Genomic DNA, 15,740 nt, shown 5'->3' with positions numbered 1-15,740 from the left:
CTTTGACCCCAACAGGTGCATGAACACCGTTTTCCATATTGAAAAGCTCAGAGCTTGGTAAATTTGCTTTTCTGGGAGTTGTAGTTTTTTAGAAAAGTAACTTTTCCAAGGTCTGAGAAAGCCTGATCCAGGTCTGAGGAAAGCATGTCATTCATCTTTAGATGGTATTTGTGTGAAGAGCAGGACAGTGAAGGGTAAGATTTAATCTTCCTCATAACAAAGGAATGCTACTGATGACAATCTGACTGCTCTTTGTTTCCTCTTGTTGAATTAAGCCTACAGGCAGATTGTAGGGCCTTGTAGTTGTCAAATCATGGCTGCAGTGGTGCTTGAAAATTTGATAGCAGAAATAGTAGAGGACTTTATTTATTTATTTATTTATTTATTTATTGGACTTATATACCGCCCCATAGCGCTACAAGCACTCTCCGGGCGGTTTACAATTTTAATTATACAGGCTACACATTGCCCCCCCAGCAAGCTGGGTACTCATTTTACCGACCTCGGAAGGATGGAAGGCTGAGTCAACCTTGAGCCGGCTACCTGGGATTTGAACCCCAGGTCGTGAGCACAGTTTTAGCTGCAGTACAGCGGTTTAACCACTGCGCCACGAGGCTCTTAATGGCCGGCAGATGGTCTTTGGCTCCTTCTGGGTGTAGGCACGATGGTCTGGTGCGGTCCCAGGAGCAGCTCCGGCCTGTAAGCTCTCTCTCCCCCTAGGCCAGGTGGTTGATGTTGAGAGGGGGTGAGGCAAGAACATTCAAGGGCAGCCAAAACAAAAATGAGACAAAATTTGATTCTCTAGTTTTCACCACATCAACATGCTTGGATGTGACACATGCTTAGTTTTACATATGCAGAACAAACAGGCACACTTATTGAGGATCCATTCCTACCTGCAACTCCCTTTTGAGAATGCACTCAGCAGGTGTGCTTCAGAATAGCAGGCAACACAGCCAGGGATTTATTCTCCCTAGAGTTGTCTCATTTCCCATATTTGCAGGTGGCAATTTCAGAATTATTTTAGAAGCAGTAACATACTACTGTAACTGTATTGTGGTTATGTTTATGGGATCAAGGTAAATGCTCCAATAATGTTGCCAATTCGTAGGGTTCAGAATGTAAACCGACTGGCTACTTTGCCTACTTGAAACAGCAGCAATGATAATTACCTAATTCTAGAAAACATCAACCTATGAGATTTTACCTCCAGTAACTGATCACCATATTCCAGGCCAGCCTGGTGGGCGATGCTGCCACCAGTCACTTTTGATACAAAGATTCCACCATTTTCTCCGCACACAATAGAGATTCCAAGTGGCTCAGAGCCTTTCTGCACTTTGACGTGACGTGGTTCCTCCATATATGGCCTTTGGGAAGAAAAAAGGACAAGGCCACACATTTATAGCATAAGCTTGTTCCCCCTCTTTTTCATACACACACCTAAATTATGTGGAGGACATGCATTACTTATGCCCACCCTCACGTCTCTAAAAACGGAATAATGACCTCTTTAAATCAGTAACTAAAATGCTGTAAGCAACAACATTCCTTTCACATCATCATGCAACAAAGACTGCTATATCAAGAAGACATAAGATGAAACATATTTTAAAAGATTGTAGAGAGAAGAGAAAAATGGAATGGAAAACTAGATGCAAAGATGAATTATAAATTAAATAATGCTAAAAAGGTTTTGAAATAAGACATCTAAACCATATTATATATTAGACATACACACACACAAATATATATAATATGCAATTCAAAAAACATTCCCAAAGGAAACATTGTATCAGCTAATGAAACTTCAGGAGCCTTAATAGCTAGAGCCATAAATATCAAAAAACGGTATGACTGAGAATCAAGAGATGAAGAAAAGAAAGCACAATACCAATATTTAATATCTGTATGCAGGGGAACACAGCATTAGTCAATGGAAATTAAGCAGCTGTAAAAACAACAACTCAAGCCATTAAAGATGGTGGCTTGCATGGTAGCATTGCAATTACCATGCAAATTTTCCTGGGGGGAGGGGATTATCCAAACATGTAAATAGCACAAGGAAGGTGCGCAAAGACTGCTTGAGAAGGACAACCTTTATATCAAGCCAACCTCAAACTCCTTAGTGAACAGAACCTTGGCCTAGGAGCCACAGGGAGTCTCAGAAAAGATCTATTACGGAACAAATATCTGAAAGATGCAGAAGGATGCAGAAAAGAAAAAGAAAAAGAAAAGAAAAAACACTTAGAGAGACAATAGTAACAGAGTCTATGCAGCTACATTGAGAATAGAAACGGTATCCCTCAAAAAATGTCAGTCCAGCCTTGATATGCGCTTTCAACTGAACCCAGCTCAGTCCGAGCTGGTGTGCAATGTTTGACTAATAACAACTCAAGAGTTGGTGCAATGCACACTCAGTTCCACTGTTGACAGCAAAGGAAGGCACAGCTTTCCTCCAGCATCCCAGTTTTTAGCTATGCTGTTTCTACAAGAGGTTCTCGCTCAGCAATGGAACAAAGGGAGAGGCCTGTAAACTACCTGGTCTTTTATTCTATTCTCACTCAAGATGCAACTTCATGAGAATCATGCATTCCTTATGCTAATTCCAGGGCACTGAAGCCTGAAAGTAACACTGAATTGAAAAACAAACATGAGGAAATGTAGTACAGAAGGTACTGCAGCACATTACTGCAACAGCCACAGTTCATTTCGAGACAGTTACAGATAAGCAGAGCTGAGGAAGAACTTTGTTTGACATCTTGGAGAACAGCAGCTGAAACTGATGGCTTATCTACAGTGACACCACTGGACTGCATGTCCCATTGGCCTCACCAAGAAGTTGTTCACACACTGTAGGCACACACTGCGGGGGCAGGGAGCAGAGTTGCTACCAAGATTGCATAGAGATACTCTTTGTCTTGAGCTGCATCTGCAATGGTTGCCTGTGAATGGTGGCCCTGCCACCTGGACCAAGCTGCACCCATGAAGGAAGTCAGAACATCCATATTGATACCTCTCACATGAAACCATTAATTATTAACTAGTGCGCTGAAGAAATGGTGGGGCTCAAGGCTGTACCTGACTTCAATTATTATTCGCACCTTACACCTCTCACCCAAAAGCTCCACTCACCTTCATCAAGGTCAAAGGAAAAAATGAGTTGCCAAGGCCAGACAGAAGGTCTGCGGCAGTAAAGCTGTGAATACAATCTGTCCACAACTTTGTGTTCATTTTTTCATGCAAACATGGAAAGTAATTCCCAGGATAAGTATCCAAACAATGTACTGGTAACTGTCCAATAAAAAGCCAAGGAATACACCTGTCCTACAAACAATCGTATACATAAGGAGAACACACTGGCTGAGCAGCTTGGTTCATCATAGTCTGAGGATTTTTTTTTTTTTTTTTTTTTTTTTTGGTAATGTAAATACAGACATGGCTGCCTCTGTGTACTTGTAGAATATTTCCAACACTATTTATTAACACAACAGAAGCATCCATTTATCTTGAGCTTAGAAGGGAAGGCATAGATCTTTCTGAGTTAATTTCCACTTGGATGGAGTGGTGGCACCTCTAATTTTATGAACTGGCTGCTGAGGAATAAATGAGGATCCTAGAAATCAAACTGGGCAAGTGGGAAAGAAGCACGGTGATGACTGAGCTGGAAAAGGGAACAGGAAATACAACACAGTAGAACAAGGCAGGAGAATGATGCAGCAATTTAAAAAAAGCATTTTGGGAAAACTGAGGAAAAGAAACAGAAAAGCAAATCTGTATGAGACTTAGAAGGAAAACAGGATTTAGGGTTCGGACTTTTGACATGGGAAACTGGGATTTTGAGGACAAGGGCAGAGATAGAGGAAGTCTGGAAAAAACACTCACTAACCTTAGCTCTAGCAGGGAATAAAAATCATTTGGAAGTATCTGTCCACACACAGCTACTTCTGGTACTGGAGTACTTTTAATTTAGAAAGTGAACAAATGCAAATTCTGGTTTCTAGACAGTTCTTCTTTGCACATACAGGCCAGAATCCTACTGTCAGTTTATGCTTGCATAAGGGAAATGGGCTTAGTCTTGGAGGCAACCTGTTGCTCAATAATAAGATCCTGGTTGAGTTCTTGGAGGCATGTCCAGGAATGCATCTCGTTCTTTGATAAGGAATGACAATTTGCTACCAAGCCAGAGACAGCTTTCATTATGCAAGTATAAATTAGTAATAGGATTCTGGCAGTACTTTTTTTTTTGTAGACATACAAAATGGAGGAAAGGGAGACTTTTTGAAATATTTTATTTCATCACCATCATCCCCACCACCAAGTGTTCAAGCAAATTACCATGAACTGCAGCACAGATCTTTACTAGGTTCAATTCATGCAAACAATTTTAACAATTTGACCTGGTTGAGAGGCCAGAGGTAGCCCAAAATGCTTTAACCTCATGTGTTATCCTCAAAATGCATAGCTCTTTCTCCTATCCCTGAAGCAGGAAAGAGCTAGTTGTGGAAATCACACAGGGAACAAATTCTTGTCAAGATGGACTGTTCTTTTCTTGCTAGGGAGATTCACAAGTCCATAAGATATTTTTACATAATTTTGCAACTTTGTCACAACTCTCTCTCTTTTTAAAGGGACCAGTAAAGTCTCTACTTTGGTGACCAGCTTGCAAGAGTTAGGATCACATATGAAGGTATCCTTGTCATTCCTGGCCTGCAACTCTCCAAGGAACTGTTCACCTTTCTTCCTCACTATTAATCCCACATGCTCTCACTTGCCCTACTCATTGTGCTGGAGGGGCAGGTAGCTATGATACAGTAAGAGGCATTTCACAAGGAGCATGAAGCAAACATACATGAGCTGTTGGCAGGTGTCACAAGTACCCAAGAGTGCCACAGAGCCCATTGCATTTCTTATGCGGAAGAGGGCATTAAAGTGACCTGGTACTTAAAAGTGTCCTGTAAATTTCCTGTCTCTAGACTCTACTGGAACTGGAACACCTGTCTTCAACTAATGAGTTAAGACCCAATGGTGTCAGAAGCCACTTGGATAGAAGAATTTAATAAAGGCCATCTATATTTCCTAAAAGGGAAATTATAGCAGTGGCAAAAACAAACAGGAAGACAGGTGGGAGATAGAGAAAGAGGAGCAGAAGTATGGATAGATGTATAGTGGGAAATGAGAAGATAGTTTTTCAAGTAGTAGGCTGTGGTTAAAGGTGGGTCCCAGTCTGAAGGTCAAAGACGGTTGTTGTCCTAAAAGTTTTTAGTTTTATTAATTAGCCCTTTTCCTCCCCTGAGTGCTGTTGCAACAAATTACCACTCAATCAAGTTTTCAAAAACAAACCCTTACACAAGGTATCAACACAAGGATCACCACTTACTTATCTTTCCGACGTTGTCCTATTGATACTGGACTCACTGAGATCCGGGGCATTGTGGAAAGGGAGTTTTGTGACTGGCTGCTGGCAAAGGATGACGTCTCAAGGTTAAGTGGTGACTGTGGAGGAGTTATTAGGCTTGGACTGCTACATTCGGAATGTGACAATGAACCTACACAGAGCCAACACAGACACTCTCACATTACAATATATTTGTTTGTTTTCAGTGGATTTTCAACATGAGCAATGTATTTACATTTTTTTAAAAAAAAGAGCAATAGAGATGTGCATTTTGGGTTTTTGGGACTCAGCAGCTTCCTTTTCAAACAAGAAGTTCAATGTATGCAAGGCATGTAGCCTGCCAGCTAGGTCTTCTGTCCAGGTGATTTACCTGTCTGTAAGGTCTGGGTCTGGCAGGTGGGATTCTCAGAAAGAATGATGGGATTCTTAGTCCAAAAAAATCAGAAATGCACATCCCTAAAGAGCAACACCAGCTGCAGCTACTAATGACAAGGGTATAATCAGAACCTGCAACAAGCTACTACAGTATGGAGCATTTCTGCATAGCCTTGTCTTCCTCTATCATACTCTAGGTCAGTGATGGTGAACCTTTTTGATCCTGAGTGATCAAACTGCAACATAAAATCAACTTATTTATTTCAAAGTGCCAATACTGCAATTAAAACCCGAATGCTGAGGTTTTAGTTTAGAAAAAACAACTGCTCCTGCACAGCAAGGGTTAAATGCTTGTTTCCCTACCTGCAGATTCTCCTCCCTAATGGCATTTTGTACCTTAAATTTCCCCAGGCTGGTGGCATCTCCTCTTTCTTACTGTGCAACATTTTGGCTACAAAATGATTAGCATTCAGAGGACTCAGATCACTATTAAGAGGGATGCAACAAAAGTGTGGAGTATTCTTCTTCAGGGTCCAGCCATTACCTTTCCAGGCTACTCCATTCTGCCTCTCTCACAGAAGTGTTCTGTTTTCTGCCTGCATATTGTTCTCTTCCCCACCCTCCAGTTTTATTTCCGTAAACAATGAATTGTATAAACCAGATGATACCTCTTGTGCATGAATGTGCCATTTTTCATAGGTGGACCGGCACTTCAAAGAATGAGCATGCTGTCAGTATATATGACTGATATTTTACCCCAATATAGGAGAGGATGAAGAGCAGAGTTGCCGCCAAAATGTTGCTTAAAAAGAAGTTTTGGCATCAGAGAGATAATAAGACAAGCTTTAAAAAGGCTTTCTCATGTGTTTTGCATTTTTTCAGGGAATTTCATGCATATATCCCTAGTGAATAGAGACACTGGGTGATGTGCTTGTGTGTGTGTGTGTGAGAGAGAGAGTGAGTGAGTGAGAGAAAGGGGGGGAAAGAGGGAGAATGTTGCAACATGCAGACATTTAAATCTGCTGCTCATGTTGTACAGCTGTCTCTTGCACATGCTATACTGGTTCCGCTGAAAGACCAAGCACTGTACTGGAAACAAGACTGACACGAGAACACTTGCCACAGCTGAAATGGAAGTCAACATACAAATGACAGCATGCTCCATGGACAAGTTCAGCACCAGGTGTGTGCCCCTCTTCTGACAACAAGAAAAGAGAATTTGTAACTCTTAATCAAACCCAATTGTGTAATGGTAATCTTTGGAATGTAAACATTTTAAGCATTAACAGTCCTTGCCTATGGCAAGTATCAAACTATATACATGGGATAAGGGCTATTTCCTTACTCTAAACATAACTTAACTCTACTAAAGTACAAAAATCCACAATTATGACGTAATTTCCAATAGAGCAATATAAAATATTTAGGGTTTTTTTACCCCTATCAGAGCCAATGATGGACCTTGGGTATCTTGGTGTCAAGGGTATTTTTATTCGTTCTGTTCTATACTGCAAGTTGCTGGAAGAACCTACTTTAAAATACAAAAGGAGGGAAAATCAGACTTAATACGTAAAAAGGAATAAACTTACTCAGATTCTGAATCTTACAAAATTATCTGAGTGGCTGAAGTAACAATGATACAACACAATCCTTTGGAACTAATTTTACTATTGCTTATAAACTCTGTTAACAAGAATTCCCACATGTGTCTACAATTTACTAACCAAAATCAGACATGGTGGTAGCAGCTATGTGCACTTAAACATGGAATTGCTCCAATCTTGTATGCCCTTCTTTTCAGCTGAACTCTGGTACTAAAAATGCACCCCACCGGGGGGGGGGGGATTTAGGTGAACAGGGTTGCAGGGAGATACGTTGGTAGTTAGGTTCTGTTCCCTTATTCTTACACCCTTTATGCTTTTAAAGACACAACATTTGCTACATTATAGGGCACTTCATCTGAAGCTGCACACATCCCACTCATTCCGCAAGGGACTAAGGAGATGGATAGGCAAACATTGTTCTTCAAATTAAGAATTTAACTGAGGCAAAATAGAGAAGGTTGATATGACAACTGCTGGATTTCCCCTTTGATTAGATGTTCATGTAATCCCATCCTGGCAAGCAGTGGTGTGTAATAAGACTTTAATATGACTCTTTTGCCCTTTTCTGCCCTTTCCAAGTAGAAATGTACATGCAATCTTGTCAGTGCCAACAGATTATTCAAGGCTGCCTTGCACTCTAAACTATCGCTGTACTGCAGCTAAAACTGTGTTCACGACCTGGGGTTCAAATCCCAGGTAGCCGGCTCAAGGTTGACTCAGCCTTCCATCCTTCCGAGGTCGGTAAAATGAGTACCCAGCTTGCTGGGGGGGCAATGTGTAGCCTGTATAATGAAATTGTAAACCGCCTGGAGAGTGCTTGTAGCACTATGGGGCGGTATATAAGTCCAATAAATAAATAAATAAATAAATAAATTATATTTGGTGTAGTAAACTGCAGACACAACTCTTAAATACACAGAAACACACATTACACAACATGCTCTGACATTACGTATAAGCACTGTGCTCTTGAAAACAAGAGGCAGATTAATTGCACAGGCAGAACATGTAATCTGGTCACCTTGCATGTTTTGTATACAAACAGGGGAGCACAAACCCAAAGATACATTCTTGCACCTCATGCTAGACTTGTGTGAGACCAAACACTTGGTATTCTAGGAATTGGTGTAATGGTTTTGGGACAAATTCTTGGATCATTTAGAAATGGACCAGACCTTGTCTTTCAAAGTCCAACTCCCAATGGCAAAAGAGGGTAAGCATCAGAGTCTAGACTCTGGCAGTACTAACTGGACTAGACTCTAAACTGACTGGGAGCTGTAAACAGGATGCATGCTGAAGTGTTTCCCAGTTGTGTAAAGCAAGGTTGTAAAAAGATGCTCAACGGTCCAATCTGCAATGTTACTTACCAAGTCTTGCACTAGAGGGCAGTGAATTGGAACCATGTGATGATCTTGTGCGTGTGTTTTCAGAGCACTCATTGGAGTGTTTGTGACTCAGGTCCAAACTCAAGCGACCTTGGTGTTGAGCACTGTGACACAAGGGAAAACTAATTGTCACTAGTTAAAATGCACTGGCCAGCAGCATCGGATGCCAAGAGGTGCATATAGACATAATCTCCCACCAATGAACTTCAGCTAAGACACAGAACACAACTGGAGAATTGAGATCTTTGGCCAGTGTATCTATGAATACCAAAAATAGCGGAGGTGAGTCTCCAGAGCTATTAAGCTGTCCACACAAGAACAGGTGGGCTTTTAGCATGATGTATCAAGGCTGTTTTTATTTACTCACCTGGGATGAAGATGCTGATGGCAATATTGACTGGCGACAGATGGACAGTTAGTGGTGCTAACCCTATGACTCCAGGCAGTGTAAATAGGATTTCGCATAACAGCTGTTACTGCAGGACATGGCGCAATGTTCCTTGGTACAGTACCTGCAGAGTGAGATGAATAATGCATGCAGTAACTTCTGCTTTTGATGGTTAGCTCAACAGTAATATATACCTTATAATTATTTACTCTTCACAGCCTAGTTACACAAACACACACTGGACATGAAACCAACTCACATTTCCTTTCATTACACATTCACTGTTTATCCCTTACAGCCCAAATATGGAAAAGAGCCAACACAACCACACTGGTCTTTTCTGATAACACTAGGGAGATTTAACTTCCTTGAAGTGAATTCTGCATCCAATTCTAATGCTGTCTCAAAGCCTAATGTTACACATTTAGGCCTCTTGCACAGATAGCAAATACTGAACACCAAGTTTCCTGCAACTTTTCTGACACTCCTCATGCCAGAGGCATTTATGGTCGTACATACATAAAAATAATAATAGGGAAACAACATCTGATGTGTATATTGCACAGGTATAGGGAGAAGGTTGTAAACCAGGGAGACACACTCCTCTTCAGCCATAAAGAAGAGCCAAGAGCTAAGCAAGGAAGGAGTGTTATCTAGTTAGATAACCAGGATGGAATCCCAAATCATAAAATGAAAATTGTTCACTTATCACTTCCCGTGTTTGTATCTGAAAATGTTTACTACAGTGTGTTTCATGCAGCTATAAATCCTCTTTAGAAGTCTGTTTACTATCTTGCTTAGGCCCAATGCTGATTTTGATAACATCATTGCATTCCGTTGTACCAGTTAGTTATCAAATAGAAACACACACAGAGACACAAGTTAATAACTGGACACATTTAAAGGTGTCTAAAAGGCAGAAAGTGGCAGTACAGTTGCCTTACACTTCAGCTGTCTCCTGAAGAACTCTTTCCCAGATTTTTTGAACACAAATTCAATGTCCTGTGCAATGGAAGATATGATACCAGCCACAGTAGATTATTCCTAATTGAAGAGTCCCTTTTTCATTTTGAGGTATATAGGAAACATGCACACCCCAAAACTGAAAAAAATGAGCTCTCTAATGAAAAGCACAACACTCCTACTGTGCAAGTGGAACTATGCAACAAGATACTGTCCCTTAATTACTTGTGGCCAGGATCCTGTTACTTACGCATGCCTGTGTAACTCCAATGATGTAAATTTCAGCAAATTGTAGCCAGTTAAGAAGCTGCTGTTTTTCTTGTTACACAGTAGTAGCACAATTTATTAACTGGCAACAATGACATTTTCATTGTGGGAATTACACCAGTGTAATTTTTTAACGGGAGTCTGGACATTGCTTTGCTCTTTATAAACCCTGATTAGATTATGAATGCATATAATACTTTAAAACATTATTTATACATGTATTAGCTTTGTATTGGCCTATCTGTTTTTCCTCCATAATGAGATTTTATTTGAAATAACAAGGAAAGGCAGTACAAATGTTGGTCTCAAAGACTGGTTCTAGCAAATCAATAGGGAAGTAGCCATGCTGTAGCAAAATCAACGAATAGCCTTGAGGCACCTCAAAGATCAGTAAGTTTTATTTGACACAAGCTTCACAGAGCGCAGCCATGTACCTCATCAAGTGGGCTTTAGGTCACAAAGGCTTATGCATAATAAAATCTGGTGATTTTTAAGGTGCGACAACTGTAATCTCAGAATTGGACTCGTGTCCTAAAGGGTCATTTTGATCTAGAGAAAATCTAGTGTGTTGAGTCAACAGATGATCCATGATCAGCTACCTACGTAAGTAACTTCTGAGAGATTTCTGTACAAAGAAGCAATTAGCCACATGTTGCTACTAACCTGCTGACATGCTCCCAGGGTATAAAGAGGTAGGCACAAAGCCATCACTATGCCTACTGGACCGTTTTGGTGAATATGTTGGCCACTCCTGTAGTTCAGGAGAAAGAAGTTCTTCACTTGCTGGAGTGTATTTTTGTACCTGTCGGGGGGAAGTTCAAATCGTCTGTCTTTGTTTTAACACAGCTTCAACACAGTGTTTAAAAAAAAACCTACACTGACTATCAATTATGGTAGGGATTGTCAGTTGAGGATGTACCATGGACTAGGCATTTTGCTGCACAAAATGATACCCACAATCGTTCAGGATCCAGAACACAGCTGCTATTACTATCTAGCAGCAAGGGCATCTGAGTTAGGCAGCACATCTCCAGCTCTAACATAGCAATGCATACAAATATATACAAACTGATATGATTTAAGCTAATAAGGTGCAGTCTTCAAATGCAGAATCGCCTTTTTCTTTCAGTGTGAAAAACCATCTCTCCCTTATGAGTAGAACTGCAGGATTTCTATCACCTTGAGTGGAATTTGGTGGGCATACAAAGAGAAGAAGACAAATAAATGCTAAATAAAATCAAGTTAGAACTCCCCCTAGAAACAAGCAAAAAACAAAAAGAAAAAAAACCAAACCATTAAGATGAGGCTACCATACTGCTTTGGTTGCATCGTGAAAAGACAAGATTCATTGGAAAAAACAATAATGCTAGTTGGAATCAACAGGAAAAGAGGAAGATTAAGAAAGAGATGAACTGTCTTTAGAAAACCCCACAACCTTGGGTTTGCAACAGTTGAACAGTGATCTTTAATAAGTCCTGATAACAGGATTTATTAAAGATCACTGATTCATGAGGTCACGATAAGTCAGTAGCAATTTGAGGGCACATTAAGAACAAAACTAAGAGAAGGATAAAAAAAAAGCCTTGGTGTAGAATCCACCTTAGGTAAAGGTTCCCCTTGACATTTAGTACAGTCATGTCTCACTCTAGAGCGCGGTGCTCATCCCCGTCTCCAAGTGTTTGTCCGAAGACAGTTTCCGTGGTCACATGGCCAGTGCGACTAGACACGGAATGCCATTACCTTCCCAACATGGTGGTGCATATTTATCTACTTGCATTTGTATGCTTTTGAACTTATAGGTTCGCAGGAGCTGGGACAAGCGACGGGCTCTCACTCTGTCGCGTGGATTCAATCTTACGACTGCTGGTCTTCTGACCTTGCAGGACAGAGGCTTCTGCGGTTTAACCCGCAGCGCCACTACGTCCCTTAGAATCTGCCTTACAGACTGCCTAATAGCTTTCCTTGCATTACAAGTACTATTTGCAACATATTTTACTATTTCTAATAGTATGTGCTGCCACCTCATTCTCTTCCTCAAAATCTGCTTTCTCTGTGAAGACTCATGCATCATTGCTTAATACTGTGGGTGGGTCAATGAGTTTTGGATTACAGCTCTGAAGACCCAGGTTCAAATTGTTGCTTGGCCATGAAATTTAACGAGTGACCTTAGCCTAGTCATAGCCTCTGAGTCTAACCTACCTCACAAGGTGATAGTTAGACTAAAGTACAGAGAGGAACCCTAGATGCTACCTGGAGCTTGTTCGTCTTAAAAGGTAGGGTATAAAAGTACAACTAAAACATAACACAACTATCCTATATATGTCTATTTACGTATAAGCCCAAGTGAGTTCTGTAGGACTTATTTTCACCTAAGTGGATCAGTTATTTAGGAACGAAACCCAAATATGTACAATAGAATTGAATGTACATTTCCAACTCGCCCACCCCCAGCATTTATCCATGCCTCCTCTACCTTCCTATCTTCTTTCAAAAGCTGTTGAAATCTCTACTGCAAACATTGTAAGACAATGGACTGGTTTTTTTCATACTTCGTAAAGCATATATGCATTAAGAGCAGTATTCAAATAATAACCAAGAAAAAAGCATCACTGATCTTTATATTGGGATCTATCAACTGACCTGACAAAGTATGTCCAAAACATGTTATATTTATAATTATAACATTTTAAATGTTATTCATTCATTCATTCATTCATTCATTCATTCATTTATTCATTCATTCATTTATACGCCACCTATCTAGTCGGATGACCACTCTAGGCTGTTTAGCTTTTAATTCTGTTTGCTTTTAAAAAACTTGTTTGCTTTTAAAATTTAGAAAATTTTGTTTTCTAAAGGAAAATAAGTCAAGAGTTAGAATTTTAAAAGGACTCTAACTTAAACCAGGTATTTTGCTATCCTGAATAGTGACATAATTCCCTAGGTGCCATGGCAACAAATGCAATCATATAAGTGAAAAAAGGCTCATCATAATGCAATAATTCTCCTATTATATTATTTTTATGAAATTTATTAGCATATGTGGCAATACTAAAAAAAGGAGTATTGTCCTTGGTTCCATATATAGGAGGCAATTCAGTATGTAGTGTATGACATCTTCAATCTGGAAACAACCAAATTAATTATGAAAGCTGAACATTTAAATATCTCCCTTCTTAATAAGCAGATGCCTTAACCTGGAATCTTAATTCAGTAAAAGTCCTGTGAAAAATCAATGTTTGGAGAGATATACAATGGTTTTTTTAATCTTTACAAATCAAGGTGAAGAGTCATACATAGCCCCCATTAAGTCAGAACTGACTTGACAGCACATGATAATAATAATTATTTTCACTATCATCTTGATTAAAAATCCAGTTTTTCAGAGTAGGATTACAGTGGACCCTCTACTTAAGGAATTAATCCGTATTGGAATGGTGGCTGCAAGTCGAAAAGTCTGTAAGTCGAATCTCCATTGACCTACAATGCACTGAAAACTGATTAATCCCATAACCAGTGGTTTTTATTCTATTTTTATTCCTTTCTGGTTTTTTTCTGGTCTGTAAGTCGATTCTCTGGCTGCAAGTCGAATCTAAATTTTGCAGCCTGATAAGTCTGTAACTCGAAAAGTCTGTAAGTCGAGCCGTCTGTAAGTCGAGGGTCCACTGTATGCCCGTAGGTTATCACCACCATCAAGAGGCAGAAGTTCCTTGCCCAAATTTTGGGCAGTGATGGAGGGTAATGGAGTCTTAGCACTGTGAACAGTGAGTGGACCAGCCAGCTCTGGGGTGAGGAAAGGGGCCTCCATGGCACCTGTGGTTCTGCTCTTTGTATTCGTACCCCCCGGTATAAGAATACGAATAGCACATGTCTAGTGTGCATGTGTGCTTGAGACAGACAAACAGATAGTAAAGGAAGAGAAGATCTGAATGGAGAAATTGTGCAGGCACACCAGTTACTTAACAATTTCATGTATGATAATTTCCTATTCAAGTCTTCCCCAAAAGCTGCTAAATTGCATTAAAATGAAGGTCATTGGTTGAGAAGCAGACCTGTCCCAGCAGAGTGGCTTTGCCTCCAGAAACAATCTGGCATGATATGTGTCATGATGGTAGGCCCCTACCTCATCCTGACATAATCTAGCCCCATCCCTCCCAAGTGTCAATTTCTCTACTCAGAAAGCTGAAGTTTCATGCCTCTCTCTCTCTGCAAAAAAATACACTACTGCTATCTCCAAACACAGTGATTCCTTCCAATGGCAACAGCAACAAGACACAGAGAAATCAAGCTACTCTCTCGGATTTTTAACAGGCGACAGCAATACGATCTTGGTTTGTCTTGTTCATCTGTATTCTCTGTTAAGAATCCAAATGGAATGGGGGGCAGATTCCCATCTTCAATCACCGACTGGAGATAACAGAGTAATCTTCCTTCACCCTCCCTATCCTCCTGGCTGGAAATAGTGAGCACAGGAGAGGGACAACTCCAATTGCTATCTCCAGTCTCAGATCAGGGTATCAGTAGAACTTCCTTCTACCTGCAACTTGCCTTCCCACCTGGGAAACAAGAAGAGTGTAGACAAATCTCCAGGAAGGGTAGTGCCTGAGAAGGGAAACAGCACTTTTGGTCTGCCTGTTGGCTGGATTAGGCCCAACAGCCAGAGGTTCCCATCCCTGTCCTTGCCACATTCAGCCCCTCTCTTATCTTTCTAAGTAAAAAAAAGCAAGCACTGGAGAGCAGATACACAGTTTCAAAGTCAAGCATTTCAATTAAAACAGAATAAATTGGATGAAAGTTGCACTCATTTATTCGGGCCTCCCTGGGATCAAGGAAACTCCATCCTGTAACTCTTTGGAATTATGTACTGTATCAATCAATGTCATCACAGACATTACTTTAAGTACTTTTAACTACCTCTGTTCTGCAACAGGTTTGTTTCTTGTATTATGACTACAGTGGTGCCCCGCATGACAATGATAATCCATTCCATAGAAATCGATGTTTAGTGAAATCATCATCATGTGAAACCTGTTTCCCCATTGGAATGCATTGAAACTGGTTTAATGCACTCCAATGGGGAAAATACATTGTCGTCCTGCGAAGATCGCCCACAGGGAAGCCATTTTACGAGCGCCGATCAGCTGTTAAAATGGCTATCCTGCGAAGCATGGGTCCCGAAAACACAGGGAAGCCATTTTGCGGAGCCGCCAATCAGCTGTAAAAATTGTCGTCTTGCGAAAAAAGTCCACGAAGCATGTACCAAATCGTCATCCAGCGAAAATCCCCCATAGGAATGACTGGTTTGTGAATCGCTATAGCGATCGCAAAACCTCATAATCATGTGGATTTGTTGTTTTAAG

The 15,740-nt window shown here is 40.5% G+C and overlaps 1 protein-coding gene across 4 annotated transcripts in view; it reads right to left on the bottom strand.

The window, feature by feature from the left end:
- DLG5 (discs large MAGUK scaffold protein 5) overlaps positions 1-15,740 on the bottom strand; it is a 154,214-nt gene that overhangs the window by 23,182 nt on the left and 115,292 nt on the right. For 2 of the 4 annotated variants that reach the window (XM_020809449.3, XM_020809451.3), the window contains 6 exons: positions 11,044-11,182; positions 9,130-9,274; positions 8,745-8,866; positions 7,212-7,304; positions 5,381-5,549; positions 1,208-1,370 (listed from right to left, as the gene is read on the bottom strand). In XM_020809449.3, the coding sequence (XP_020665108.2) occupies positions 1,208-1,370; positions 5,381-5,549; positions 7,212-7,304; positions 8,745-8,866; positions 9,130-9,274; positions 11,044-11,182 (831 nt within the window). The remainder of the gene's footprint in view (positions 1-1,207; positions 1,371-5,380; positions 5,550-7,211; positions 7,305-8,744; positions 8,867-9,129; positions 9,275-11,043; positions 11,183-15,740) is intronic. The other 2 variants (XM_020809450.3, XM_072995027.2) reach the window with 1 other exon arrangement.

The sequence above is a fragment of the Pogona vitticeps genome, chromosome 3 (genome assembly GCF_051106095.1).
Source record: "Pogona vitticeps strain Pit_001003342236 chromosome 3, PviZW2.1, whole genome shotgun sequence".
In the NCBI taxonomy this organism is placed as follows: domain Eukaryota; kingdom Metazoa; phylum Chordata; class Lepidosauria; order Squamata; family Agamidae; genus Pogona; species Pogona vitticeps.
This window is presented reverse-complemented; position numbering and strand designations above follow the sequence as displayed.